The sequence below is a fragment of the Juglans microcarpa x Juglans regia genome, chromosome 6D, assembly GCF_004785595.1.
Source record: "Juglans microcarpa x Juglans regia isolate MS1-56 chromosome 6D, Jm3101_v1.0, whole genome shotgun sequence".
Lineage (NCBI taxonomy): Eukaryota > Viridiplantae > Streptophyta > Magnoliopsida > Fagales > Juglandaceae > Juglans > Juglans microcarpa x Juglans regia.
This window is the reverse complement of record NC_054604.1, coordinates 8,565,400-8,593,043: the sequence shown is the minus strand read 5'-3', so window position 1 is coordinate 8,593,043 and position 27,644 is coordinate 8,565,400. Positions and strand designations below refer to the sequence as shown.

General features: G+C 37.2%; 1 protein-coding gene across 1 annotated transcript in view; it reads left to right on the top strand.

Moving 5' to 3' along the window:
• LOC121234209 (DExH-box ATP-dependent RNA helicase DExH14) overlaps nt 1–20,987 on the top strand; it is a 44,643-nt gene extending 23,656 nt beyond the window's left edge. Inside the window, 22 exon segments of the mRNA XM_041130060.1 lie at nt 375–578; nt 689–805; nt 909–1,031; nt 5,094–5,183; nt 5,258–5,383; nt 5,520–5,582; nt 7,037–7,125; nt 7,827–7,917; nt 9,056–9,205; nt 9,286–9,477; nt 9,585–9,650; nt 15,023–15,178; nt 15,269–15,412; nt 15,633–15,700; nt 15,805–15,970; nt 16,046–16,108; nt 17,027–17,122; nt 17,225–17,392; nt 17,815–17,985; nt 18,580–18,729; nt 18,794–18,925; nt 20,597–20,987. Coding sequence (XP_040985994.1) covers nt 375–578; nt 689–805; nt 909–1,031; nt 5,094–5,183; nt 5,258–5,383; nt 5,520–5,582; nt 7,037–7,125; nt 7,827–7,917; nt 9,056–9,205; nt 9,286–9,477; nt 9,585–9,650; nt 15,023–15,178; nt 15,269–15,412; nt 15,633–15,700; nt 15,805–15,970; nt 16,046–16,108; nt 17,027–17,122; nt 17,225–17,392; nt 17,815–17,985; nt 18,580–18,729; nt 18,794–18,925; nt 20,597–20,674 — 2,703 coding nt within the window. The 3' untranslated portion in view covers nt 20,675–20,987.
• The last annotated feature ends 6,657 nt before the right edge of the window (nt 20,988–27,644 follow it).

The window sequence follows — 27,644 nt, the reverse complement described above, 5'->3', positions numbered from 1 at the left end:
TACTCAATTTTTGAAATCTTAAAGGTTGATGAATTTAGATTCTCAAAAACCTCTGCCATTTCTAAATTTTATAATGGTGATTAGTAATATAAGACTAAACTGTTTGTACAAGCTTAATTTTGGAAAAATTTCATGCATGTTTTCAACAAATTGGTCATAATAATCCTAGCTTCATTTAAAACTGATCTAATTTCTTGCCCCAATTTTTTTATTGTTTGTTCTCTTTCTTCCGTTGGAAAATATGCTCTTACTAAGTTTTAATGTTACTTCCCCATGGGTCATGGCTTCACCTATTTTCATATTCTACATGGTAATAACTATATTTCATATTTTGCTACGTCTACATTGAATACCAAAATGAATCTTTTAAACAGGACTCAGAGAACGATCATATCTACTACTCAGAACTTTTCACTCTGACAAAGCGGATGGCCAGAGGCGAACCTCAGAAGCTGTCCTTCACTGTGCCAATATTTGAACCACATCCACCCCAATATTATATCCGTGCTGTTTCTGATTCTTGGTTGCATGCTGAGGCTTTCTACACCATTTCTTTCCATAATCTAGCGCTGCCAGAGGTATTGATTTTTTATTTTCTAAACTTAAGGCACATTCACATTATAGCAGCATTGTGTCCAAATTTCTCCTGCCAAGGCACTGTCTCATATGAAGATTATTCTTTGTTCAGGCTTGTACTTCACACACAGAACTTCTAGATTTAAAACCTCTCCCCGTGACTTCACTGGGCAACAGTACTTATGAAGCCTTGTACAAGTTTTCACATTTTAATCCTATACAAACACAGGTTTGGTTGAAAATTTACACTGCAGGTTTTGTTATTTAATACTTATTGGTTTCAGATTAGTAACAGTTTGAATTTGTATTATTATGTTGCTGTTATTGGGCAGAGTTTCCATGTCCTTTATCACACTGACAACAATGTGCTGTTAGGAGCTCCCACTGGAAGTGGGAAAACCATATCTGCTGAGCTTGCCATGCTTCACCTCTTTAATACTCAGCCTGACATGAAGGTATGCCTTCAAGTTTTCTTCATGCATAGTATAGAAGAGGATTGCTTTTGATATTAGTTTTTTCTTTTTCTTTTTCCAGCTTTCCATTGTTCTTTCTTTTTTTCCGTAGCTCTAATAGATTCCTGTGTACTGGGGCTATGCCCTTTTGTTTGCTTCCATATTTTAATTTTTTTTTTTTAGTTACTTTTGTTTGTATTTTGAAGTATACAAGAGATGAACCTAATTACAAAATAAGTGCTGTGAAAAGCAGCATAAAAGTCATGAAAACTAATCCCATTCAATACAATAGCCGAAGCCCAAAGTAACAATGCATGAAAGAAAAAGTCCCTGAACTCTCCCATCGAACGTTCCCTATTATAAAAGCAGCAACCATTCCTTTCGTTCCAAGTACACCACATTAAGCATGGAGGCACCATCTTCCAAACAGCTGCGATTTGACGATTGCCCTGAATTCCTCTCCAACATGACAAAAAGTCGACCACCCTCCTAGGCATGACCCAAGCAATCCCAAGCCTAGTAAAGATTTCATCCCATAAAGCCTTAATCACATCACAATATAGAAGAAGATGATCCGTTGTTTCTCCATTTCTTTTACACATAAAGCACCAATCCATTATCAAAAGACTGCTTTCTCAGCTTATCAATAGTCAAAATTTTCCCATGAGAGGCCAGCCAGCCAAAGAAAGCAACCTTAAGTGGAGCGTTACTCCTCCAAATGCTCTTCTAAGGGAAAACGATGGAAGAATGGGCTGATAAAAGGACTTGACTGAGATGTTACTCCTCCAAATGCTCCTTGAATGAATCAGAGCAACCTGTCCTCCCGTTTGGCTTGTAAAATTCTGTGATATCTCCAACCTTCCAATCTTGGACAGCTCTAATAAACCTCATGGACCATTGAAGAGAACCAGCAGAAATGTCCATGTTATCAACCACTGAAGCATCCTTATCCAACGCAATCCTATAAAGAGAAGGGAAAACATTCTTCAAGGCAACATCACCACACCAAATATCGTGCCAGAATCTGATTCGTGTTCCCCTTCCCACCTCAAATCTGAAATTGCTGAAGAAATCTTCCCATCCATTCCGAATAAATTTCCAAACTCCCACTCCATGTGCCCCTCTTACTTTATTTAAGCACCATCCTCCCCAAATACTCCCATATTTGACATCAATAACATTCTTCCAAAGAGCATTCCCTTCCCGATGATACCGCCATAGCCATTTCCCTAAAAGTGCATTATTGAAGGTTCTCAACTTTCTGATCCCCAAACCACCACAAGATAAAGGGGTGCAGATCTTATCCCACTTAATCAAGAGGAATTTTTTCTCATCCTCTAAGCCTCCCCACAAGAAATTACGAAAAATCTTCTCCAATCTATTCGCCACCCTTGCAAGCAAAGGGAATAAAGATAAAAAAAAAATATGTTGGGAGATTAGATAATGTGCTCTCGATTCTACCACCTTTGGACAAATAGATCATCTTCCAACTCACCAGTCTACATTCAATCTTTTCAACAATCACATCCCACATTACCTTGGATTTATGAGGAGCTCCCAAGGGAAGACCAAGATACTTCATAGGCAAGGATGACACCTTGCAGACCAAGATAGTAGCCATTTCACCTAAGTTATCAACCAAGCCAACAAGAACCATTTTAGATTTAGATAGATTCACCTCAAGGCCAGAGGCAGCTTCAAAACAAAGCAATAGTGCCCCCAAGGAGCAAATCTGGTCGGGATTTGACTCACAGAGAATTAGCGTGTTGTCAGCAAAGAGGAGGTGAGAGACATTTAAGCAAACCCGAGATAAAGTCCTTATCTGTCGCCGCCTTCAACATTCTGTTCAACACATCCATTACTAAAACAAACAAGAAATGGGACAGAGGGTTCCCTTTTCTCAAACCCTGAGAACAATTAAAGAAACCTTCAGGGGAGCCATTTTCCAAAATCGAGAATCTAACAGTTGTGATGCAATATTTCAATCATTGACACCATCTCTCCCCAAAACCATATCTACCAAGAATATACACCAAAAAGTTCCAATTAACATAATCAAATGCCTTCTCCATATCCAATTTACAAACAATACCCAGGGTGCTGGCTCTGACTCTATTGTCCAAGCATTCATTGGCAATGAGTACGGAGTCAAGAATCTGTCTTCTCTTGACAAAGGCGTTTTGTGACTTCGAGATTATCTTCCCCATGACTTCACTCATCTGACTAGCTAGAACTTTTGAAATGATCTTGTATACCCCATTCACCAGACTTATGGGGCGGAAATCTTTCACCTCCACTGACCTTGTCCTTTTTGGAATAAGGGCAATGAATGAAGCGTTAAAACTTTTCTCAAATTTCATTGACGTGTGAAATTCGAGAAAAACCTTCATGATGTCCTCCCAAAAAATATCCCAACAAGCTTGAAAGAAAGCTGTTGAGAAACCATCTGGACCCGGTGCTTTGTCTTTGTCCATCCCTCTTAACACACTAAGTTCCTCATCCTCTTCCTCTTAACACACTAAGTTCCTCATCCTCTTCCTCTTAACGCACAAAGTACCTCATCCTCATTCTTCTGAGCAGGATTGGGACTTGATAAAAATTGAATGGGTAGTGGAATTTGTTAAGTAGGTGGCACGGGAGTTTAACCACATGAAAAAGGAACATTGGGAAAGTAGGGGGGAGACTCAACAAATGTGACATCGGTTGAAGAGCAGGATTGTAGCAATGATCCTTTTGGGTTGTAGAGTAACCAAGAAAGACACATTTAGTCACACGAGGATGAGTAGCAGTAAGCAAGAGTAACCAACGATATCTCTCTTGACCATTGATGACCAGGCTCTCCCATCATCAGGATGGGGAGGCTTTGTGGAGAGATGATATTGACTCCAAGTATGGAGGTGCTTGGTGAGGTTAGTATTCCAATGAAGCACAAGGGGAGGAGGGGGAGGCTTTGTGGAGAGATTTGATTGATTCCAAGTATGGAGGGATGCCTGGGGATGTTTGTATTCCAATGAAGCACTAGGAGCCCATGGAGTGGGGTTGTGGAAGAGTATCAGAAGAGTGGGGGGGGGGGGGGGGGGGGGGGATTCTCTAGACATACCAGATATGTGGTGGGTGATGGCTTTGGGATCAGATTTTAGTAGGATAGGTGGTACGGAGACATGGCCCTCGAGAATGCTTTCCCTACAGTTTTTAGGATTGTGCATGAGCAAGAGGCTTCGGCAGCTGAGTTAATGGAGTCACTTGTGGTTCATTATAGTGGAATGTTAGCTTCCTTAGAGCAACCCAAGATTGGGAAGTTGGTGCCTTCACTAAATTTTCATTTTGCTTTACTCTACGGAGTAAGCAACAAGGAAGTAGATAAGATGCATTGTACCCCCTCTAAGAAAGGGAACTTCTTTGTATGCTCTTTTTATGAGGCTATGACTGTTTAGTGAGGAATATTTGGATGAGTAATGCACCTCTGAAGGCTGCGTTCTTTGTTTGGACAGTTTCCCTTAGGAAGATCTTGACCATTGATTATATAAGAAAACATTTTATTATTCTAACCGATTGGTGTTGCATGTGTCAAAGGAGTGGTGAAACGTTGGATTACTTGCTACTTCATTGTGATGTTGCTTGGGCTCCATGGGATGACTTCTAAGTAGAGTTGGTCTTGCATGGGTGATGCCTTGAGAGGGTGGTAATCTTCTAGCTAGCTATAGAGTATTTATGTCTTTTGTGGTGCTTTTGGAGGGAAAGGAATCACAGGAGCTTTGAAGATCGGGAATGCTCATTAGAAGAACTCAGAAGTCTATTTTTAGAAACATTATTTCTTTGCGCTGAGTTAGTTTTCATGAGTTCCTTGTATCCATCACTTCTCCTAATTTGGTGTTTTCTCTTGTATACTTGTGTATTGGGGCTACGCCTCTTTCTATGTTTCAATAAAATCTGGTTCTTACATATCGAATAGAGAAGGGTTCCATATAGTAGAATAACCAAACTACCCCAGTAGAATAACCAAACTACCCCTGTATGTTGCTATACTATAGGTTGCAATATGCTTAAATTGCTGCCTGAATTCAGGTTATTTATATCGCACCATTGAAGGCTATCGTTCGGGAAAGAATGAATGATTGGAAAAAGCGACTTGTCTCTCAGCTTGGGAAGGAGATGGTGACTGCATTTATTTATTAGTCATTGATATGTTTTAACATATGGTGCCTGTATTAACAAGATGTTTGTATCAGGTTGAAATGACTGGAGATTATACTCCAGATTTGATGGCCCTCTTGTCAGCTGATATCATAATATCTACTCCTGAGAAGTGGGATGGTATCAGTCGTAATTGGCATAGTCGAAGCTACGTCAAAAAGGTCCATCTATTAATCATTATTGTTCATAATGGGATTTGTTTTCCTTTTATTATATATATATATATATATTTTTTATATTACAATACTTAATTGGTGGATGGCTGCTAGACATTAATGCGTACGATCTGCTCAATAGGTTGGGCTTATGATTTTGGATGAGATTCACTTATTGGGAGCTGATCGTGGCCCAATCCTTGAGGTATTACTTACCAATTGCTGTGGCATTTTCTTGAGTGATGCTTTTAATCTATAACATATAATATTAAAACAAAGGCTAGGGTGAATTTTGATCAGTTCAAATTTTTTTGAACCGTCAGTTTGGTCTTAGAAGTTTGACTTTGAGAAGTTAAAAACTCAGAAAATTTGTTTTTGTTGTCAATGTAGTCCACAGTCAGGATCTGTTGAAAGACAGGTAAGTGTACAAAACAGTGATTTTTTTGTAAACTTTCCAAGTTTTGGATCAAATAAATTGAACAGTCGCCCCACAGAAATGATGTTGTTATGGCAGAGGTATGGAGGTGAGGGTGTTTTGGCGGTGTTAAGGGGTTTTAGGTGTTTCCAACAGGGCTTTTGTGTCTGTTTAGGTTGTTTATGGATATTTCTGGTGGTTGGTGGGTTGTGTTTGATGGAGAGGCTTTCTGATTTTGGGAAATTTGATCAGTGGTGGTGGCTCTTTGATTGGGTTTTCTTTCCTTTTTTTGATATGTTTATGTTGGTGATGTTTGGTAGTGGTTTTGGGTAGTTTCTGTGACATCTGTGGGTGTTTGGTGAGTTTTTTGGTGTGGTGGCCAATGATCTTGGGGTTGGAGGTCGGAAGTCATTTGCCAGGTTCTTTCAGCAGCCACAACTCTATTTTAAACGTCATTTCAGTGGAGCGTGGCCATGTTTTATGTGCCTTTATAAAATCATGGAAAATCATAGTTACCAAAATTTTCCGGAGATAATTACACTTTGCACCCTCGAACTACCCCTCCTTTTGCAATGTGCAACGTAAAACTACTAATAGGTTTCATTCTGCGTCTTCCGTTAAGGTCTATCATTAAGATTATGCCCTGTGGCTTTTTTCATCTTAGGGTAAGATATTAACTGAGGGTGTATATTGCAAAATGTAATTTCCCAACTTTCATCGTTTTTTTTGTTTTTATTTTATTTTATTTTTATATCGCATCATTTTATATACTTAGAAGGCATAGAATTTGATGGATCAAATGGAAGGGCTACATTGACAGCAAAGCCATAGGCTAATGTGTTGATGCTTAAATTGAAACCTTGGGAATCAAATTGAAAGCATCAAATTGAAAGCTACACAAAAGTTGAAGAGACTCGAATGTGTTTTAGAAGCCCCTGCTCTAGTATGTCTCTTGATGCAGAGAGTTGCTAGATTTGGTAGTTACAATGGCTTACTTTGATGTTACTGTGCCAAGGAAATAAATTTATCCGTTTCTTTTGAAGAGTAGATAATGTTAGCTGGCAAAATGGTAAATTTTCCAAATTTCTTAATGGAGGGGACAAAAATGTCCAGCAGAAAATAGCATAGAAATCTCTCAGTTCATTTGATTTGATATTTTGTTTCTTTTCTTCTTTCATTAGTCGACAAACCTTATTCTATTCGCTTTAATTCTCATGCTCAATTTCATAACTAAATGTTTCCAGGTTATTGTTTCAAGGATGAGATACATATCATCACAAACAGAGCGTGCAGTACGATTTGTAGGCCTGTCTACTGCTTTAGCAAATGCGGGGTATGGTTGTGCTTATTTTGATAGTTTCTCTAAATCAACAGAATGCTCTTGCTTCTTCTATCAGATCTCGCTTCCCTGTCTATCTTATGAAACCTTCAATAACATCCAGAAGTCAAGCTCAAGTATTAATACTATCAATTTACTTATAAAAAAGTACTAATCAATTTAAATTTTTAATTTTTTGGTGTAGAGTTACCATTAATATGCTTGTCTTTCATCCTCAATTATTTGGTCTTCAGTGAGAATAGTTTTCCCCCTATTTCTGTCTACATTTGAAACTTTTTAATAGCATTAAATTCTGTATAAAAAATTGGTCCGAGCTACTTTCAAAGAATTACATTACTGAGTTAATGGTGGCTTGGGAGGGTCACTGGGGCAAAAATGGGTAAAGATGTTGAGAGGATGGGCCCTTTGTACGTAGGGCCAGTAATTTAGAAAACAATTATGCTTAATTCTTTGCACAAATGGGCTACAGTCCACAACAACATGCGATTTGCATCCTCTGTGAATTTTACCAGTTCATGCTATGTGCTCCTTAAGATATTCATTCCCTTTTGTATACCCCAATTTACTTGGGGTGCGGCCACTGTGATTTTAATAAAAAACCGTACCTTTACTTATTATAAAAAGGAACATGTTTCTGACCCTCTAGGCTCAATGACTTCACTTTGTAATTTTCTGATGTACTTCTTTTAATCTAGCGATTTAGCTGATTGGTTGGGTGTTGGGGAAACCGGACTTTTCAACTTCAAGCCAAGTGTGAGGCCTGTACCTCTTGAAGTTCATATACAGGCGAGTTGAAGTAGTGCTTCTCATTGGTTGTCATTCTTTATTATCATAATGTCTGATATTTCTTGATCCATTCTTCAATTATATTTACTATTTTATGATATAACTCCCTCCATCCTCAAAAGCATGTGCTTTGGAAAAAGGCACTATTTTTATGGGGGAAAATAATGTTTTGACAATTCATAATTCAGTTATGATCCTCCAGAATTGCCCTCTTTCAAAAGTAATGCTTTGACTTTTTTGAGATGTACATAGTAGGACCAAAAGAAAAAAAAAATGGAGTAAGACCCATATGGGATGTTGAGAGTATCTGAATTTTTATCAATGGTTATCTAGCAAGTATTGGGCTTTTATTTTCCCTTTGAAGTACATGCAAGAAGATATGGCTTGCTTTTCCAGGATTTGGAACTACAGAATAGAGTGGTATAATATGTATTCTTTCTTATAAAGCGAATCATAGCTTATGTATATCTCATTTTTATTGTCTTAATGGGTGTTATAAATTACAAACATGTCAAGCATATATGCTTGCAAAGACGTATTTGTGAGTCTTCCATGGTACTTCACTATGTCTGATTCACTCTTATAATGAAGTGAGTAATAATTTAATGCATGTTTAAGTGTTGCCTTATTTTACACTTGATACACAATTATGATAAGAACCGTTGATCAAGTTCTATAGTTGAGAGATAAACATCCTATCATGTTGGTACTAATAGTTGTTGAAAGTATATTACAGAACATGACCTGCCTTATTACCCTGATTAACAGCAACCATTCGGCATTTAATTTGTTAGAATAGACGAGAAAAAACGGAGGATATATTCTCCTGCCTATAATATGGAATCTTCATAAGCTTATCTGGAAAAAACTTTTAACAATAACTACTACCATAAAATTGAGATTCTTTCATCAATAAAATTCTTGCTTACGTATCAAAAAAAAAAAAATATATTGAGGATCTTTTGCTCTGGATTTGTGCGGGTGAACTTGTTCAAACCATAATGCTAGTTTTGATGCCCAAATGAGGTAGTGACTGATAACCCTCGTTTATGATCCTTTCTTATGGTTGATATAAAAATTGATTGAGGGCTTTAACATTTGCATGCTACAATTTTAATGCCTCTGTTTCTGTGAACAGGGATATCCTGGAAAGTTCTACTGCCCAAGGATGAATAGCATGAATAAACCAGCATATGCTGCTATATGCACCCATTCACCTACAAAACCAGTTCTGATATTTGTTTCATCTCGTCGTCAGACAAGGCTAACTGCTTTGGACCTCATTCAGGTGAGATCCATTTCATGCCTTGAATATGGATTATTAGATTTCCAGTACCATTTAATTGTTCTGTTTTTGTATTACTGAAGTTTGCAGCTTCAGACGAACAACCAAGGCAGTTTATTAATATTCTAGAAGAAGCACTTCAGATGGTTCTTTCTCAGATCACTGATCAGAACCTGAGGCACACCTTACAATTTGGCATCGGGTTACACCATGCAGGTCTGAATGACAAGGATAGATCGCTTGTAGAGGAACTTTTTGCAAACAACAAGATTCAGGCACTACTCTGTCACATGAATATTCTTTCATTATTGTTCTGGTCGGGGCAAAAAAGGATGAATAAGTTTTAACTCTTCGTTCTGATGAGGTACATCATACAATGCAGGTATTGGTTTGTACCAGCACATTGGCATGGGGTGTGAACCTTCCCGCTCATCTGGTCATTATCAAGGTGAGGAAAATTAAATATGGTGTTTGTCTATTGGTTTGATGGTCTAAGAACTTGTCATAAATATAATTTGACTTGCCAGAATTTTGCAGTGGGTGTTTTTTGGAAGTTTGACCTTTTCTATGTTACACATTTTTTCCTTTAAAAGTATGGTAAGGATTAAAAAGTAACTAAGTGTTAGTCTGAGATATATATCCAGAAAAAGCCCCTATGGGTTGGCTCAAGTGCTAAGGACCTTGGTCTTGTTGGTATACTCCCTCCTGGTCTAAGATTCAATTCTTAGGTGCAAACAATTTCAAGGGGCCATTAGATTGAGGGAATTTCCCCTTGAATTACCCTAGATGCACTTTTGGAAAACTCCTTACGGAGGGCCCATGCACCCCTGGAATTAGTCGGCACTTTGTTCCCAGCATCCAATCCAATAAAAAAAATATTTATCCAGAAAATTATTCTGTGTCGGATTTACAAGTTTAGTGCCCTTTGCTCTTCATAGGCCAGTTCAAGCACCCTATCAATATGCTCAAAAATGTTCCTTCTTCTCAAATTAAGTTCACTTGTTTTGTGAGCCTGCCTGAATTGATATAGACAGATTTGGGCTGTCGTAACATTGTATTGGATTTCCAATGGAATTTCAAAATCCAATACAATGTTTTAACCTCCAAAATGTTTCAAATTTTCTTCTTTCAGTAAGTCTGTAAAAAACAAACGAAATCCTAACATTTTTTAACATGTTTCAAATTTTGATTAGAGATATGCTTAAAAAAAGGTAGGTTTCAATTTTTTTTCTTCAAGTTACTTCATCATTTTGTCACTTGAACATTTGCAGAATCATATCACGTTGAAGGTGAGAGATAGTTGTGCTTTTTCTTTCACATGCAAGAGATATTCATGGTTGATTCCAAGTCTTCCTCTCTTATCTCTGTTATGTGATATGTTTCAACTGTGAAAGTTCCTAGCTTGTACAGATGATGTCATATGTAGGGGGGAAAAATCGACTGGCCATTTTAGTGGCCCAAACCGACTGAACCAACCAAAATGAGGGTAGAGAAGTGTCCAGGCTGCTGTTGGTTCATCGGTTTGGGCCTTTTTTGTCTCTGTCTTGAGTATTTTGGGGCCCAATTAAAGTCCTAATTTAATGTAGTGTCATTTTAAAGGCCAGTTTTAATATTTAAGTTCCATTTTAATTTTTGAACTCCATTTTTAATGTTAGGTTAATAAAAAAAATTACAAATAGTAAATACATACTAGATAAATAATTCAAAAAAAAAAAAAAAAAAAAAAAAGGTAACAACAACAACACCATGATACCATCCACCACTTCAGCCACCATCCACCCCTTCAAAGTTCAAACTCCGCTAGATGTATAATACATGTTACAAACCAAGAACTTATCAAAAGAAAGGTTACAAACCAAATTATCAAGTCTCAAATTCACTCACAAATAGAAAAAATAAAAATTGTGAACTAAATAAAAGTTTTACAACTACAGACCCATAAGATGAATATATATTCTTGAGTCTTCACTCATGATGCTTCAATCTTCATCAATGATTGTGACATTTGATTGTGTGCCCAACTCTATATAGAAACATATATAAAAAGAAAACATCAAATATTAGTGAATTATGATGTTGGAAAATATTAAAAATAAATTCTAAAAGCAAATGAATATTGAATTAATATCGTAACATTACCCCGATTCCATCATGAAGCTCTCCACATTATCCATGGACTCTCAAATATCAATGCAACGGATGTTTCAACCAATTTTGAGCACAAATAAAGGCCTCCAAACTCCGAAAAGGATCAAACGCACGTACTCCCTTACCAAATGCTGACTTGGATGCAATGGTGGAAACAAGCATGGCCAACAAGTCTCGTGCAATCCTTGCAAGTATAGGATATTTAGCCTCATTAAGTTTCCACCAAATCAACAAGTCAAAAGGGGTCCGGGCGTCACAACCATCTGATAATTACTGATCCACCTCTATTTTGGCAGAGGTAGATCCCAAAGTGGAGAATGCTTGATCCCACTCATCATACTATCGTGTCTCAGCATCGCCTACCATCAACTATGATTGTAGAGTTCGGAAGGGGCTCATTCTATCGGCTAGTTGTGGTAGACCTGAATATCGCATTATACTCTTCATACAAATCCACTAATGACTATCTCATACTTGACACCAACCCTTCAGCCCGAGTCTCATCATGAATTTTCTCAAGTGGAAATTAAGAATCCCTAACTTGCTACATGGATCGAGCACAATTGCAATCAACATTAACAACTTGCTTGGCCATTGCTCCTCATGTGTGGTGGGTCAATCTTCTCGTTTCCTTCCCAGCTGAACAATGAACCTCGGCGCGGTCTGCAGCCAATATTTATCATATTTCCTTGTCATGCTTGTGGCCATGCTCGTCAAACAATGATTATCACTCTGGATCAGCCTAATCAATTCTTTTTGGAGTTTTCAAATCTCTTGAAAACTCATGTTGGCCATGACATACAAAGAACTAGATAATCTCGTAGTTGCATCATAGAACATTTTTAAAAATCTTACAAACATCCACACTGCCTCTCACTCCTCAGCTCTAGGTGGACCCATGTGTCCATCAACAAAGTAAGAGGAAATTATAATCCTCACTCTCCATGCACCTAAAAGCCTTCTCAAACTTCTCAGTTGATTCCAACATCATGTATGTTAAGTTTCATTGAGTGGCACATCAAGGGACAACATTTTCTTACAATCAATCTTCTATTTTTCTGCATATCTCTTAAACTTATCTAATATTGCGGGGGAGGAACTCACGTATCTAACTGCATTATGAACCGTTGTGATGGCATCATTACACTCCCTCAAACCCTCATTCATAATCAGGTTCAAAATATGAGCACATCTCATGTGAATGTATTCCCCCCCCCCCCCCCCCCCCCCCCCCCCAAAAAAAAAAAAAAAAAACACATTACTTGTCAAAAGCTGCCTCAATTATTCAATTGCAAGGTCATTTGAGCTTTCATTATTCAATAGTCAAGTGAATATCCTCTCAATGCCCCATTCAAGGAGGCACGATTCCACATACCTCCCACTAGTTTCCCTAGACACATATAATTAGGATTTTGTACCGATCTCCATGTATCGATAGTCAATAAAATCTTCATGCCACCATCTTTAAACAAATTTTTATGCTTTCCTTTTTCCAATGCAAACAACTTCATGCAATTTCTTACATCCGTACGTGACATGGCACTTTAAACCTAGGTTCAAGAGACCAACACACCTTCCTAAACCATCTAGACCGACACAACTCTAAATGGAAACTAATTTACAATTACCATATCTGCAATCACCAACCTTATAGCCTCTTCACTATACTTGTGGGTTACAAGGGTCCTACTCATACTCTCAACACTATCTTCAACCCCATCCTCGGGAGTTGCCTCACCCATTAATATTTTTTGATACCTATCCATGACCCACGTTTATGAGGGTTTTTGGGACATGTAGGCAAATGATTTTGCATGGTTGAAGTCTTGTTTCTCTTTTACACTTGCCACAATAGTTAACACTTGACTTTAGGCTCATCCATGTGACAACCCTCTACCTTCTTAAAATGGTCCCAAACAAACGACGGATCCTTCCCCTTTTAGGAAGTGGACAAGTACTATGAGTAGGGCCACTAAGGAGTCCTAATGTTTGGAGATTTCTCAAATCATCTCCCAAGTTTGTGGACGGTTCATTTAAGTCAATATCAATTGGAGTTGACGAAAAATTCATCTAACATGTGAAAGAAAAAAAACAATTACAAAACACAAAAACAAAAAAAAAAAGCCCCAAACACGAAAATAAAAACCACAATTACACAACAAGAAGTTTGTAACATGGCAAACATCACAAGTTTAAGGTCTCGTTTGTTTACACAGATGAGATGAGATGAGATGAAAGTTGAATAAAATATTGTTAGAATATAATTTTTTAATTTTTGTTTTGGTATTTGAAAAAGTTGAATTGTTTATTGTATTTTGTGTGAGAGTTTGGAAAAGTTATAATGATTAGATGAAATGGTTTGTGAAAACAAACGAGATACTCTAAATTTGGTTATAGTTCACTCATCTTTCCCCAATTCACATCACAATAACATCACATATTCACAACAATATATCCAATGAACAACATTCTAATTTTTACATTTTTCATGCAAAAAATTACACCAAATCAAACATGTAATTACTCACATCAAGAAATAGGGTCACGTTTACTGTTCACCCCTAATCCAAAGGATTCAAAAATTTGGTCCAAAATTTTGAAATGCCTATACATAGATAGATAAACAAGTTAGACACCAAATAATTGGAAAGAATCACAAATTAAATGGGAGCCGAAAAGATTATACTTTAATATGCAAACTTCCCACGACGGTTGACGGCGGGATGCGAGGAGCAACTTTTGGGACCGCCGATCTGCGGTTCTGGGCCACAAGTGGAACGCCGGATCGGGTGGAGGGAGTGCCAAGAGGATTCGGTCAAAGAATGGAGAAGGGGGGATTAGGGCATCAGCCCAAACCAAAACGATGTCGTTTGGCTTATTAAGTCAAACGGCGTTGTTTTACCTTTTTTTTATTTATTATTTTACTCTTTTACTGAAACAACGCCATTTAACTTACTTAAGTTATGTGGCCTCGTTTTATGTAAGTATAAAAATTATATATATAAATATATATAGATATATATAATCTGTCGGTTCACCGGTTTGAACCCTATGCAAACCGAGAACTGAACTAATTCTTATCGGTTTCCACCTCGTTGGACTGCTGACCGACCGGTTCTCCACTAGTTCTGGCATCCAGCAGCCTATTCTGGTCGATTCTGTCTGATTGTATCGGTTACTGTTCACCCTTAGTCATATGTATAAGGTTTGGGACAAGCCCAGCAATACTTTTATACCCCCAATCCTTGGGAAAAATTTCACTTGGTGTTCTGGTTTTTTTCTTATCTCCCTAATCAAAGTCTAGATTGAAATCTTTTGTTAATTGTTTCTCATGCTAGTAGTGTTGCCATATATTTCCACAACATTCATGAAATTTGGAACTTCACTTCTAAATTTTGATACGTGCCTTGTGTTGGTTTTAAAGTTGATTCTTTGCATAACTTTTACAAAGCCATGAGATATTTTAAGTGGCAAATTGTGCTCATCATGCTTATGATAAATTAGTGTTTTATTAAAATGTATTTTCTGTTGTACATTGCCCTTTGCCATACAAAATTGCCTTTCAATTTTTGGCATTCTTTTAGCTCAGAATGATTCTCTTTTCCCATGGTAAGATCCTTTTTCCATTCCATGCATGCCTTATTTTGGAAGAGAACTGCGTTTTCGTTGCAGGGAACAGAATATTATGATGGAAAGGCAAAGAGATATGTTGATTTTCCAATCACGGATATCTTGCAAATGATGGGTCGTGCTGGCCGCCCACAATTTGATCAACATGGGAAAGCAGTCATTCTTGTACATGAACCCAAAAAGAGCTTCTATAAAAAGGTTAACTCAATGTAGTGACTGTATATGTTGTCACTTAAATTGTCTAGTTTCTGGGAAACTAGAATAATTTTGGCGTTTATATATATGCAGTTTTTGTACGAACCATTTCCAGTTGAGAGTAGTCTGAAAGAGCAGTTGCATGAGCACATCAATGCGGAGATCATTTCTGGCACTATTTGCCATAAGGAGGATGCAGTCCATTACCTTACCTGGACTTACTTATTCCGTAGACTGGTATAATTTTGGTGATTACAGAAAATAAATATATGGTAACACTATATGTAGAGGTTAAAAGTGTATTTTATGATAGTATTGAAAAGTTGTGACTGATGCTCTTGAATGTCTGAAAATGATCAAAACTTCTTTCATGCAATATCCAGAACATGACTAACTAATAAAGAAAAAAGATATTATTGTGCAGATAAAAATTTTCTTAACATCTATTTTGCTACAGACAGTTAATCCAGCTTACTATGGATTGGAGAATACAGGTCCTGAAATTCTAAGCTCATATTTATCTAGGTAAATTAATTACCTGATCTCATGGATTTTTTTTTTCTTTTTTTTTGCAACTCAACAAATACGTGTGACACTGCTATGATGGGTAACTATTTTATTTTTGGCAGCCTAGTGCAAAACACGTTTGAGGATCTGGAAGACAGTGGATGCATCAAGATGAGTGATGACAGCGTGGAGCCTATGATGTTGGGTTCAATAGCATCTCAGTATTACCTTAGCTACATGACTGTATCTATGTTTGGTTCAAATATAGGTCCAGATACATCACTTGAAGTAAGCTGTGCTTCCAATGTTTTTGCTTTTACTTCCATTATTAATCATGGCTCTTAGAAAGGCTCTTCATTATAGGTGTTCCTGCATATACTCTCTGCTGCCTCTGAGTATGATGAACTTCCTGTGCGCCATAATGAGGTACTTCTGACTACGAGGAGCCCAAACTTGACCCCCGACTGTCTTTTTATATGAAATAATAGTGACAAGCATGGAAGGAATAAGTCATGCATCTGAGTCTTTGCCCATATTATATAGTAACCTCATGTGTTGCTTTAAGAGTAAGACACTTTTTAAAGAATGGCCAAGTGTTGTAGAGTAAGACACTTTTTAAAGAATGGCCAAGTGTTGTGCTTTTGCATTTAAAAAAATAAACACTAATTTCTGTTAAGGTTTTAGAAACTGTTTGCGATGGATGCCTGCTGGTTGGAACTTTGGAAAGAGGTAACAAAAGCTAGAAGCCCACTAGGGAGTGCTTTGAGAAATATGTAGAGAATTTAGATTTTCTTTTCCTTTTTTTGTTTTTTCTAATGTTTTCAAATAATCTACACAACTGATTTAGATGTCAAGAAATGGTGAGCATCTCCAAACTTTCTTATGGTTCGCTCTTTGCCGAATTTTAAGAAACAACCACCTTGTGAAGTTATATAGCACTTGGTTCTTTGTTCACTAGTAAGCCAATCAGAAGCAGGGGTGGGGGAAAAGAAGTATACGAATTATGTTAGTTTGTTTAAGTTTTTACTTCCACTTTTAGTTCTATATCTACTTTTTTTTATAGGTAGTTCTATATCTACTTGAGATAGTATCTCTATGGTATGCTAAGTTCTTATCCTGATCATGATTTAAAGGTTCAGAACAAAAAAAACCAGATAAATTTTATTTTTTATTGAGTTTCAATACGGTCTTTCCATCATAAGTGATTAATTGTAGAATGTTCATGAACTTTTACATGATGTCTCAAGTTTTGGACCCTTTAATTCTAAGATTCATGCCATCCATTGCTTGCTTACCCACAGCTTAATTGTTCTTTTAAGGGGTACGTATTAACTTTTGTATTAGGAAAATTACAATGAAGCATTGTCCAAGAGAGTGAGATATATGGTGGATAGGAATCGGCTGGATGATCCACATGTCAAAGCAAATCTGCTCTTTCAGGTTGGAGTTGTCTTTGACTTCAATTTTAGAACATCTGTACCTATCTAATTTCTGGTTTTCCAGTTTTGCTATTTACTTACACTACGTTTCTGTGGGATTTAGGCACATTTTTCTCAGTTAGAACTACCAATCAGTGACTATGTCACTGACTTAAAGTCGGTGTTGGATCAAAGTATACGGATCATCCAGGCCATGATAGATATATGTGCAAACAGTGGATGGCTTTTGAGCGCAATGACTTGCATGCATCTTTTGCAAATGGTCATGCAGGTATCCTCCAAATCAGTTGCATATCTAAGTATTTTCAGTAAATGAAAGATTTAACAAACCTATAGGGATCATCCAAGGATATTAATCATGGCTATTTCCTCCAACGCTCTAATGACATCAGTTACTGCCTGTTTCTTTACAGTATTTTGCATGTGTTATTGTGATGAAAGCTCCTTTTTTTTGTTTTAATAATTTATTCCCTATGTAAATTCCAAAATATAGATAGATGTCACCAGCCAGCTGAAGGCTCACATGCATATTCTCGGTATTAGGGGTGAATATACCCCAATTGTTTTCAGCGTGCACACACATAAATTGCCGAAATTCTAATTTGTGGGATTTATTTTGCTCATTTTGTTTGATTTTATAGAAATATCACTTTCCCTTCAATGCCTCTAAATGTTTTTTTCAACTGTTTTCAGGGATTATGGTTTGATAAGGACTCCAGCTTATGGATGTTGCCATCCATGAGTGACGATCTTGCGAGTCTGTTAAACAAAAGAGGAATTTCCAAAGTGCAGCAGCTGTTGGATCTTCCCAAGGCGACTTTGCAGACTCAAGTTGGAAACTTTCCTGCTTCAAGATTATATCAGGTACGGAGTGCCCTTTTTAAGTGGTGGTGTGTTGTTATGCTTCTAATAAATTTTTGACTTTTTTTTTTTTTTTTTTTGGGGGGGGGGGGGGGGGGAGGATATGAAGTATGTGTACAAGCGTTTTGTTTTTCTTTTCTTAGTTTTGTTTTGCCGGTGAACATTCAATTTTATCCTTTATCTGTAAAGATTACTACCCCTATGACCTTGGAAACACATTAATTGTCTGCATGTGTTTGAAAGATCATGAGAGCCAGTCTAGCGGATAAGAACGGCGGTAGCAGTAAGTGCTATCATTTTGAAAGAGTAGGAGGAAGTGTGTGAAGGAATCCATCTCCATTTGTCCACCGATCTGACTCCACTTCCATTTTGTTTGTTTTTATTAGAAAACAGCCCAAATTTGTTGCAAGTAGAATTCCTATTCTGGGTGCTATTTTCTTTTGTGTTGGGGTTAGCATTGACTTGAGCTATATAAAAGGTGACACCTGGGTAGCATTGACATCATTGCTTCTTTTCTGCTGGCGAGAATATCAATAAATTTATTTTTCGGTCAATTGATTTCAGTAGTTCCCAATCTATCATATCTTGTTTTACCAGGATTTACAACATTTTCCACGTGTTCAAGTGAGATTAAAACTTCAAAGAAATGGCAGTGATGATGCAAAGGCTCCCACTTTGAACATCAAATTGGAGAAGATCAATTCCAAGCGGAACGCATCGAGAGCGTTTGCCCCTCGATTTCCAAAGGTAAATTTCACCTCATTATAACAATGGTTAGTCACACAAATTGAGCTTGGAATCACTTTCACAGGTAAAAGATGAAGCATGGTGGTTGGTTCTGGGTAACACCTTCACGTCCGAATTATATGCTCTGAAGAGAGTCTCTTTCTCTGATCGGATGGTCACACACATGGAGTTGCCATCGACTTCGACTGGTCTTCAGGTCAAATTTGATTGCCTTTACGCAGATCAGTCCTCCACCCCCTTCTTTTATATTAATGTACTGAATATTGTTTTTCCATGCAAAGTTGGGAAGCAATGGGTTTGGTTTGGGACCTGAAAACCCAGCCAAAAGCCAATGCCAGGTAGAATATCGAATCCTGAAATCTGTCTCAAATCAGATTGGATTTAGGATCTAAATCCCAAACATGCCCATCTGAATAGCAAAACACCTTATACCTAACTCATCAAACGTGTGACAAACATTTTCTGCCAATAACACATCGGAGTGGAAAGAGAGATTATTCCTTAACAATCAATTTAATTCCTTTGAATTGCTTAAAAGAAATTAATTTATTAATATGGAACCTCAAAAAATCCTGCAAGATCAGAATGAAAGGGAAAAAAAATAGGGGTGTAAGAAAAAACCAACTGAATCGAACTGGACTGGTTCAGTCGGTTTCGGTTCCTAGAAACCAAAACCATTTAAAAATCGGTTTGTAGCGGTTTTCAAGATTTGAAAATAAATTGGACCAAACCGAACCGAAATATATATATTTAATTTTTTATATTATATATATATTGTAATATTTTAAATTTTTATGCTATATATATTACACATATTGTAAAATTAATATAACATGAAGTTTTAATCTTATTGTTTATGCTTCCTTGATATAAACTTACTCTTATATATGAATATTAATATTAAGTTTTTAACATGTTATCATTTATCTTTATATATTAAGTTACATACTTGCATATATGATAGGGTTATCAGTATAAGAGTACATTTTATATATATATATATATATATATATATATATATATATATATATATATATATATACGCACGTAATTGTTATTTTTTTTAAGCTAAGTAGTCGGTAATGAGTTATTCTATAATTTTTTTATATACTTTGGAGTCGAACCTTTTACTTTGGTGGTTGCATTTGCAATTGTTTGTGTATTTTTATTTTTTTTTTTAAGATTTTGTTTATTTGGTTAATTAGTTATATGCCTGGTGTTTTTTAAAATAATGTTTTGCATGTTTGGCGTAAAAAAAGTTTTTCATTTAGGTCAAAAAAACCAACTAGCCCAACAAAAAAGCCCAAAACCGAATTATACCTGTAAACCGAACCGAACCGAAATCGAAAAAAGTGAAAGTTTCAGTTTTTTGGATGAATCGGTCTGTATCGGTTCTCAAAATCCCAAAACCAACTTAGACTGGTTCAGTTTCAAAATATGTCTAAAACCAGATCGAACCAAACTGATTACACCCCAAAAAATGAAACAAAAGTGAGAGCTCTGGGATATGGGATAAAGGGTTGTACGTATCTATCAGCCTTGGTAAGTTTGCTGCTTCAGTTCGATCCCAAGAATGCAACTCGTCTGGATCCCCATCTGTTTTAAACAGGAAATGTCGGGTACCTGAAGCTCATTTGCCATCCATTTTCATAATAGGAGCGTTCCATATTGTTTTCATATTATTGCTGCTTCTTGATACAAGTAAAGGAATTATCGGTTAGACAGGAAAGGAAATTTGAATTATATTAAGGGAGTGAGATGCATGGGTGAATTGTGTTTGTGGGTTGAATTGAGTTGAAAGTAAGTTTCAAGTACTAATTCTGTGTTGGTAATAATTCTCCGCTGATCGGGTGTTGTCTGTTTCCAGGGTATGAAATTGATTGTAGTGTCAGACTGTTATATTGGTTTTGAACAAGAACACTCCATCGACCACCTTACTTACTGAAGGTCAGCAACTATAGACGGAATGTGAATAGTGGATGTTTTGGATCCAAGTTTTGTGAAAGCTATCACAAAAGGGTGTCTTGCTGATTCAACATCCAAAGAAAGTGGAGTAAGAAATATCACTTTGGTTAGTTCTTTTTCATTTTTTTTTTTTTTTCAAGAACAAGATTCTACTTTTCATTTAATTCAGCCCTGAAAACTAGAGCGCAAAATTCCTTTCATAAAGTTACAGCTTGACTCATTAAGTTATTACCTTATTCTTCGCAATTTTTTTTTTCAATAATTTAAAAATTAAAAGAAAATTACGTACCAAATATGTTCTTACTGATTAATCTATCATCTCGATTGATACATCCTACATTTAAAAAAATAAACATGCTGCATATTTTTATAGAGAAATGATTTGTACAACCGTCAAATAAACAAGTTGCATACAAGCTCTCGTGAAAAAGTGTATCCCATCTAAAAAAGTGTAAAACAAACTGTTCTTTATTAGTGAGATTCATTTTTTTACAAATGGCATGTATGAGGCTTGTCTATTTGAAACTTGTACCTAACATTACTCATTTTTATAACAATTCTGAATTTCATAAACAGATATTATTATTCAACATGGCGTTGCTATGCTAACGTGGGTAGAACCTAATGAATATTCTTTTATCAGTATGCAAACCTTAAAAAAAATCAATTACAGTTATCCAACAAAAATGATAATCTTATTTGAATGTTGCGAGATTTTAGTAAATTAGTTCATATTTTTCAAGTATTACCTAATATAACAAGTTAAAAAACTTAGCTCATCTCAGTTTAGCTCAACATCTAAACGCAGCCTTAATATAGCGAAATAAAAATTAGATAGCAGTGTAGTTTGTAGCATTACTTGTTAAAATATAGATCAGTTTACAATAAGATTGAAAGGCTTGCCACACTTGTAACATAGGTAGTCCATAAGATACGAAAAATAGTTGTTTACATTAGTTTATTATTCGCAGTATTCAAAACATGATTCTTATCACTATGAGTTTCACTAAGCCATTATAAGTATTTGTGCCATCTTGCTGAAACTTATTTTTATTACTTCGAGAGTAATTATTACTTAGTCTTGAAGTATGGACACATAATATTTCACAAAGAAAATTAATGGATGTATCTTGCCATGTAAATAAATTAAGGGTAACAATATGTGACACGACTAATGAATTTAATACGAACACGATACAAAATTAGTAAGTTTGGATTTGATGTTAATGGGTTCGGGTTAATAACGCGTCAACCTGCTTAATCCAAAATCAACATGTTCTGACTCGTTTAGATTTTATTTCAAAATCACAAGTTGATTATTGTTCAGTTGTAATATTAGTATTTCTTAGTATGCTTATATTTTTATTGTTGGGATTGTAATTTTGGACCTACGCTTATATTTGTTATTGTAGGGTTTAATTTGTAATATTGGTTTATTACATGTTAAAACTTGAAAAATACTGATATTTTTTATTAGTAGGTATTCTTATTTTTTTTTTTAAGATATTGTGGCTTGTACAAATCATTTCTCATAATAAATATAGATTTTAACTTTTATATGAAATTATATTAATCAAATCAAATGGGTTATGTGTGTTAGTTACCCATTTACATGAAATAAATTTAAATGAATTATGTAAATGGGTCAAAACGGGTGACACAACGTGACACGTTATCTAAATGGGTCGGGTTATGATTTAAAAATTTGACACGTTGAGGTTAACAGATTGGGTTCATGTTGATCCATATAATTGAATGTTTAGGACTTGATACGACACGAACACAACCCGAAAACATGAAGTGCCACCCCTAAAATAAATGGGTGAGATTGGTTGAGTTGGATAAATGGATGGATTTAATCTATTCACTTTTGAGAAATGATATCTGCAGTCTTGAAGTACACAAGTACTGCGCAATCTCTTTGAAAAAAGTGAGTAAATACGAAACTCACATAAAAAATAAATAAAAAATAAAAAATAAAAAAAAACTATCATTTTTTTAAATAATAGATCACACTCTTTTTCAAAATGATTGCACGGCGCTTGCGCACTCTACGATTGTATATAGCATTACTCTTCACTTTTTATTCAGAGCATATACCATGACCACCTATGTTAACACCCTAGCCCACCTATGTTAATATGTACTTTTCCATTTCCAAGCAATTAATATATATCTCTATTGATCTTTTGATCAGGAACAATCTCATCAATATGGATGACTTTCACTTCATTTGATTAAGAAAAATGATTTTGAGCTAAATGAAGAGTAGCATTGGAGATTTTTCCTTTCGAACCTAAGCAGGACTTTTGAAATCACTTCGTAGAATCTGAGATTTCCTTCTTTGACTTTTGTTGGTTTTCTTGCCTACGATTAGCCCCTGGCGTCACCCTCCGCCCCTTCTTCCTCGGCGGGGGGCTCATGCACGGGATAGGGGTCCTTTATCGTATGTTCAAGTCGTGTCCAAGAAAGTGGCACAATCGTCTTTTAAGCTTCAGATGCGTTATCCTGTTGATGTTGATGGAGAACCTAGTTTTGTCTTCACAGAGCTGAAGATGTCAAAGGCCGCAAAAGACTTTCGTTTTGCTCATCCTGAAGTTTGTAAGATCTAGGCCACCTATTGATGATATCCGTCAAGCGATCATGAAGTCCTGGGGATTCTTGATATTCCCATTGTTAGTGTGATGGATGAGCATCATGTTTTGGTTTAGATGCAGAGTGAGAGGGACTTTGTGCATGGCTGGGTGTGTTTTTCGGAAGTTTTGCCAAACAAAGGATTTTGATCTATGTAAGGAATCTACGTTAGCCCCACAGTGGATTTTTCTTGCAAGATTGCCAATGCATATGTATCCCACTGATTGTTTGCAGATTCTGGCAACAAGATTTGGACATTTTTTGGGCACTGACAATGCTACGCTGTACAGAACTAAGGCATCGGGGGCTCACATGTGTGTGGAGATTGATCTTACAGATGAATCAATGCAGGGGATTCCTATTGTGGTTGCTGACAAGAAATTCTGGCAGGAAGTTCGGTATGAGAAACATGGTTTTTACTGCTTAAAATGTTGTCGGCAGGGCCATACTTCGGTGGTTTGTTGGGTTGGAGAGGGTGCACAATACCGTGGGAAGGATGATGCTAGGGGGGTGTGAAAAAAGTTTGGCAAGAAAAACAAAAGACAAACAAGGCTTAGGGTGATAATGTCATGATTGATGGGATGACTTTGATGCCTGATAGTGGGATCTTGAAGGATACTATGGCGGAGGAGAAAGGCGAGAGAATGGTGGGGGATGAAGGAATGAGAGTTTTAGTCGTTTCTCTGGAAGGTGATGAAGTAGAGGCATTGGAAGGGTGTGCATGTGAGGAAAATGTTGATGAGCTGTCTTCTATCCAAAAGGTGGTCCCAGTAGATCCTGTAGGAAATGATCAGTTGAGCGAAGGAGTGGAGAAGGTTCCAAATCAGGTTGTGATGGATATCATCTATGTTGAAGGCCCTCATATGACGCCTGGTGGGGAATGTGGTCATTCTGCTATGGTGACAGAAGCTTTAGAAATGGAAAGTAGAATTGTGCTGAAATCGCATTTGGAGGATGAGCCTGTCCAAGCATCGCATAGTTCTGATGGGAGGAGGAGGAAAACCTTGTAGGGTTAGCAAAGCAGAAGGGGTATGACACGGAGAATTATCATGGCTCTGCGTTAAGCTATAAGGAGAAGAATCAGGTTGTACCGTCACTCACAACGGTTGTCTACCCGCACTGCGAAATTAAATTTATGACGGATGCCATTCTTGCTTGGAACATAAGGGGGTTGGGTAGTTCTAGACGTAGGTTGCATAGTTTGGTTACTAAGTATAATGGGGCTATTGTAGCTCTTTTCGAGCCTTTTGCAAGAGAGAATAACTTGTCGTAGTTAGCTAGTTTTTTGGGTTTTAATAGCTACTGTTGTAATGAAGGGATGGGGGGGGGGGGTAAAATATGGTTGTTATGGAGGAATCCTTATGTTTTTGAAGTCTTGAGTTTGTCTAATCAGATGTTGACTGGATGGTTTTTGTTGGCATCTACAAAGACGTTAGTGACTTTTATTTACGTTAAGTGCACTCAGGCAAAACGAAGGGATCTATGGGGGAGTTTGGTGGCTATCCATATGAATGATCACCCTTGGCTTATTGTGGGGGACAAACATAATTAGGGAGGACAATGAAAGAATTGGTGGTTCTCCTAGATCTGCTCAAGCGATGGATGATTTTAATGACTGCATAGATGCTTGTGGCCTTATAGAGTTGAGTTGCCAAGGTAATATCATGTCTTGGTGCAATGGCCAAGAGGGTAATGCTAGAAGATGGGCACGTCTAGATAGGGCGTTGGTCAATATGCATTCTCTTATCAGTTTGAGACAGCAAAATTGGAGTATCTTAAGAGGAAATCTTCAGACCATAGTCCTATGGTGGTTCGATTAGCACGGGTGGTGACAAGGTATGGTCATTCTCCCTTTCGATTTCAAAACATGTGGTGTTCTCGTGTATCATTTCTCAGTCTTGTGAATGAAGTTTAGGAGAAGCCTACTCATGGTTCGAGTCTTGTGAAGTTGGCGACTAAACTGAAAAGAACTAAGACTAAACTTCGTACTTGGAATAAAGTTGTGTTTGGTTGTGTGGATCTAAATATAAAGGAGCTTGAAGAAAGGTTAGAGTAACTTGAGCAACAACTCCAATTTGGTTACTCAAAGGAGACTGAAGTTGATTATCTTGTCACTAAGCTAGAACTTAATGTTTGGGAGAAAAGAGAAGAGATTAGACTAGCCCAATTAGCCAAAAAGAAATGGCTGGGGGGGGGGGGGAGTTCTAAAATTTTTCATGTTGTGGTCAATCAACGACAGAAAGCTTCTGTTATTACACATGCAGCTTGTGGATGGGACTTTGTTGGGATCTCCAGAACAGCTGCACACAGGGGCAGTGGATTACTTTAAACATTTTCTCAGCTACGCAGGATGTAGAGCAAGTTGATCTTTCGTCTTTGTTAAATACTATGGTTTTAGCGAATGCTAACTCAGATTTATGTCAAGTGCTGATGGAGGAAGAGGTTAAGTGTGGGGGTTGACGCACCGATCAGTCCCGTTATGAGGGTTGGGACATGAAACATTGGGGTACACATCCTACATGCATGACATATAAGATGCAATGCACCTAAATACACTAGCAGTATACAATAAAAATCGCATCAAAAAAATAAAAGTCAGATAATCTAAATAATGCGATAAGCAATTGCAAAGCACATGGTACCATTACTAAACAGAATACCCGACATTGTCGTTTTCCCGAAACATGCATCATATATATATAGTTTTCCAAAAGCGTAAAGTATTCTTAATCACCGAAAACACGGGACCTTCTCAAAATGAACCAAGTGTCAAAACTCCAAAACAAGCCTTTCCTCTTAAGGGGAATGGGGTCCCAACTTTTGCATTCTTTTTTCTTTTTCTTTTTTTTTTTTCATCAAAAGGGTTCGGGCTTCACTCGCTTTTTTAAGGTACATCCTTATCCTAATTCTTGAGTCGTTTGAATTTCTCAATAAACTAGAGTATCTCGATGATTGTCTAATCAATAGTCTCTAGGCATTCCAAGATGGAGGGCTCGGGTGAGATCATGACCATCTTAGGTACGATTCTCTCCGGAAGAGGTGTCGTCCTCTTCAAATTGGACCATTTCTAGGAAACCCTAATATGTTTCCCATGAACAAGTGTTGAAATTGTGTGTGTTTCACCATATTCAAACTCCCTTGAGATTCAAATCTCATCTTGAGTTGAAAATGTGATGTGTGTGTAGAAACAAAGAGAGACCGAGTTCTTACTGTGGTTCCTCCTTGTGAATGTCGAAATCTTTCTCTTGAAACAAGCCTCCCTTGCTTGGTTGGAAGAAAAGTGTGAGAAAGTGAGAAATCTTCGAGTGAGAGTGTGGGGAAATATGGAAAAGATAAGAGCTTATGCAAGAATCTAAAAATGGCCAAGAGGAAAATCCCTAGGCGTGTGGTTCTATCCCCTTTATATATAAGTCTCTTCTTCTTCCCATTGGTTGCCTCTAAACCCTAGCATGTGTGACAAGTGGCTTCTTCCTTTCTCTTCCTTCCTTCTAGCCGAAAATGACTATTTAGATTCTCATCATTGGATTGCATTGGGAAGAGGCATGCATGGGTGGTGTGTGGGGCTCCTTTCCCTTTGGCTGAAACTCCTTTTTCCCTCTTATGCCCTTCCCTTCTCTTTAACAAGTGTGTATTCCTCTAGAGTACATGTGTAAAACCACTTCATGCCTCTTCCTTTTCCCGACAAGCAGGTCTTGGCATGAGTAACAAGTGGTAAGTGATGGTTGTGCTTGTGAGTGTAGTAGTCGAAAATATAAGGGTAGGTTACTCTTTGTGCAAAATTATTTTCATCTTATCTTTCATAAGCTTATTGTATGGTTGATATGTGGCAAAATTTAAAGACAACTATGAGTGCAAGCCAAATTTCGAAATCCCCTTGTGTCCCTTCAGTTTCCCCATGCAAATCACTTGGAAACATCTATTTGTCTTCCCTAGGCACCATTTTCCATGAACATCTTTCTTGGAACTTGAAATTGTGTCAAACAAAGAGGTGTAGAGGAGTGTGGGAGGGGCTTGGCCGAATGTCTCTTAGTCTTCCCTAGGTCATCTGGTCATTTGGTTCTTCTAGAAGCCTTATGCATGAATGACAAGTGGCATACCCACTAGGGTAGGCGTGCAAGCCATCTCTTGGCTTCCCAAACACTTCTCTCCCCCCCCCCCCCCCAGCCCACTATCAGAACTAGATACATAGTGCTTCACATGTTTGACACATGGCGCTGGTGACAAGGGTTTGGATCATGGGCTTTGGGCCATTGGGCTTAGGTTTCCTTATAGGGGCCGAATTTCACAAGGCTTTTCTAGGATTAGCTTCACTTGGG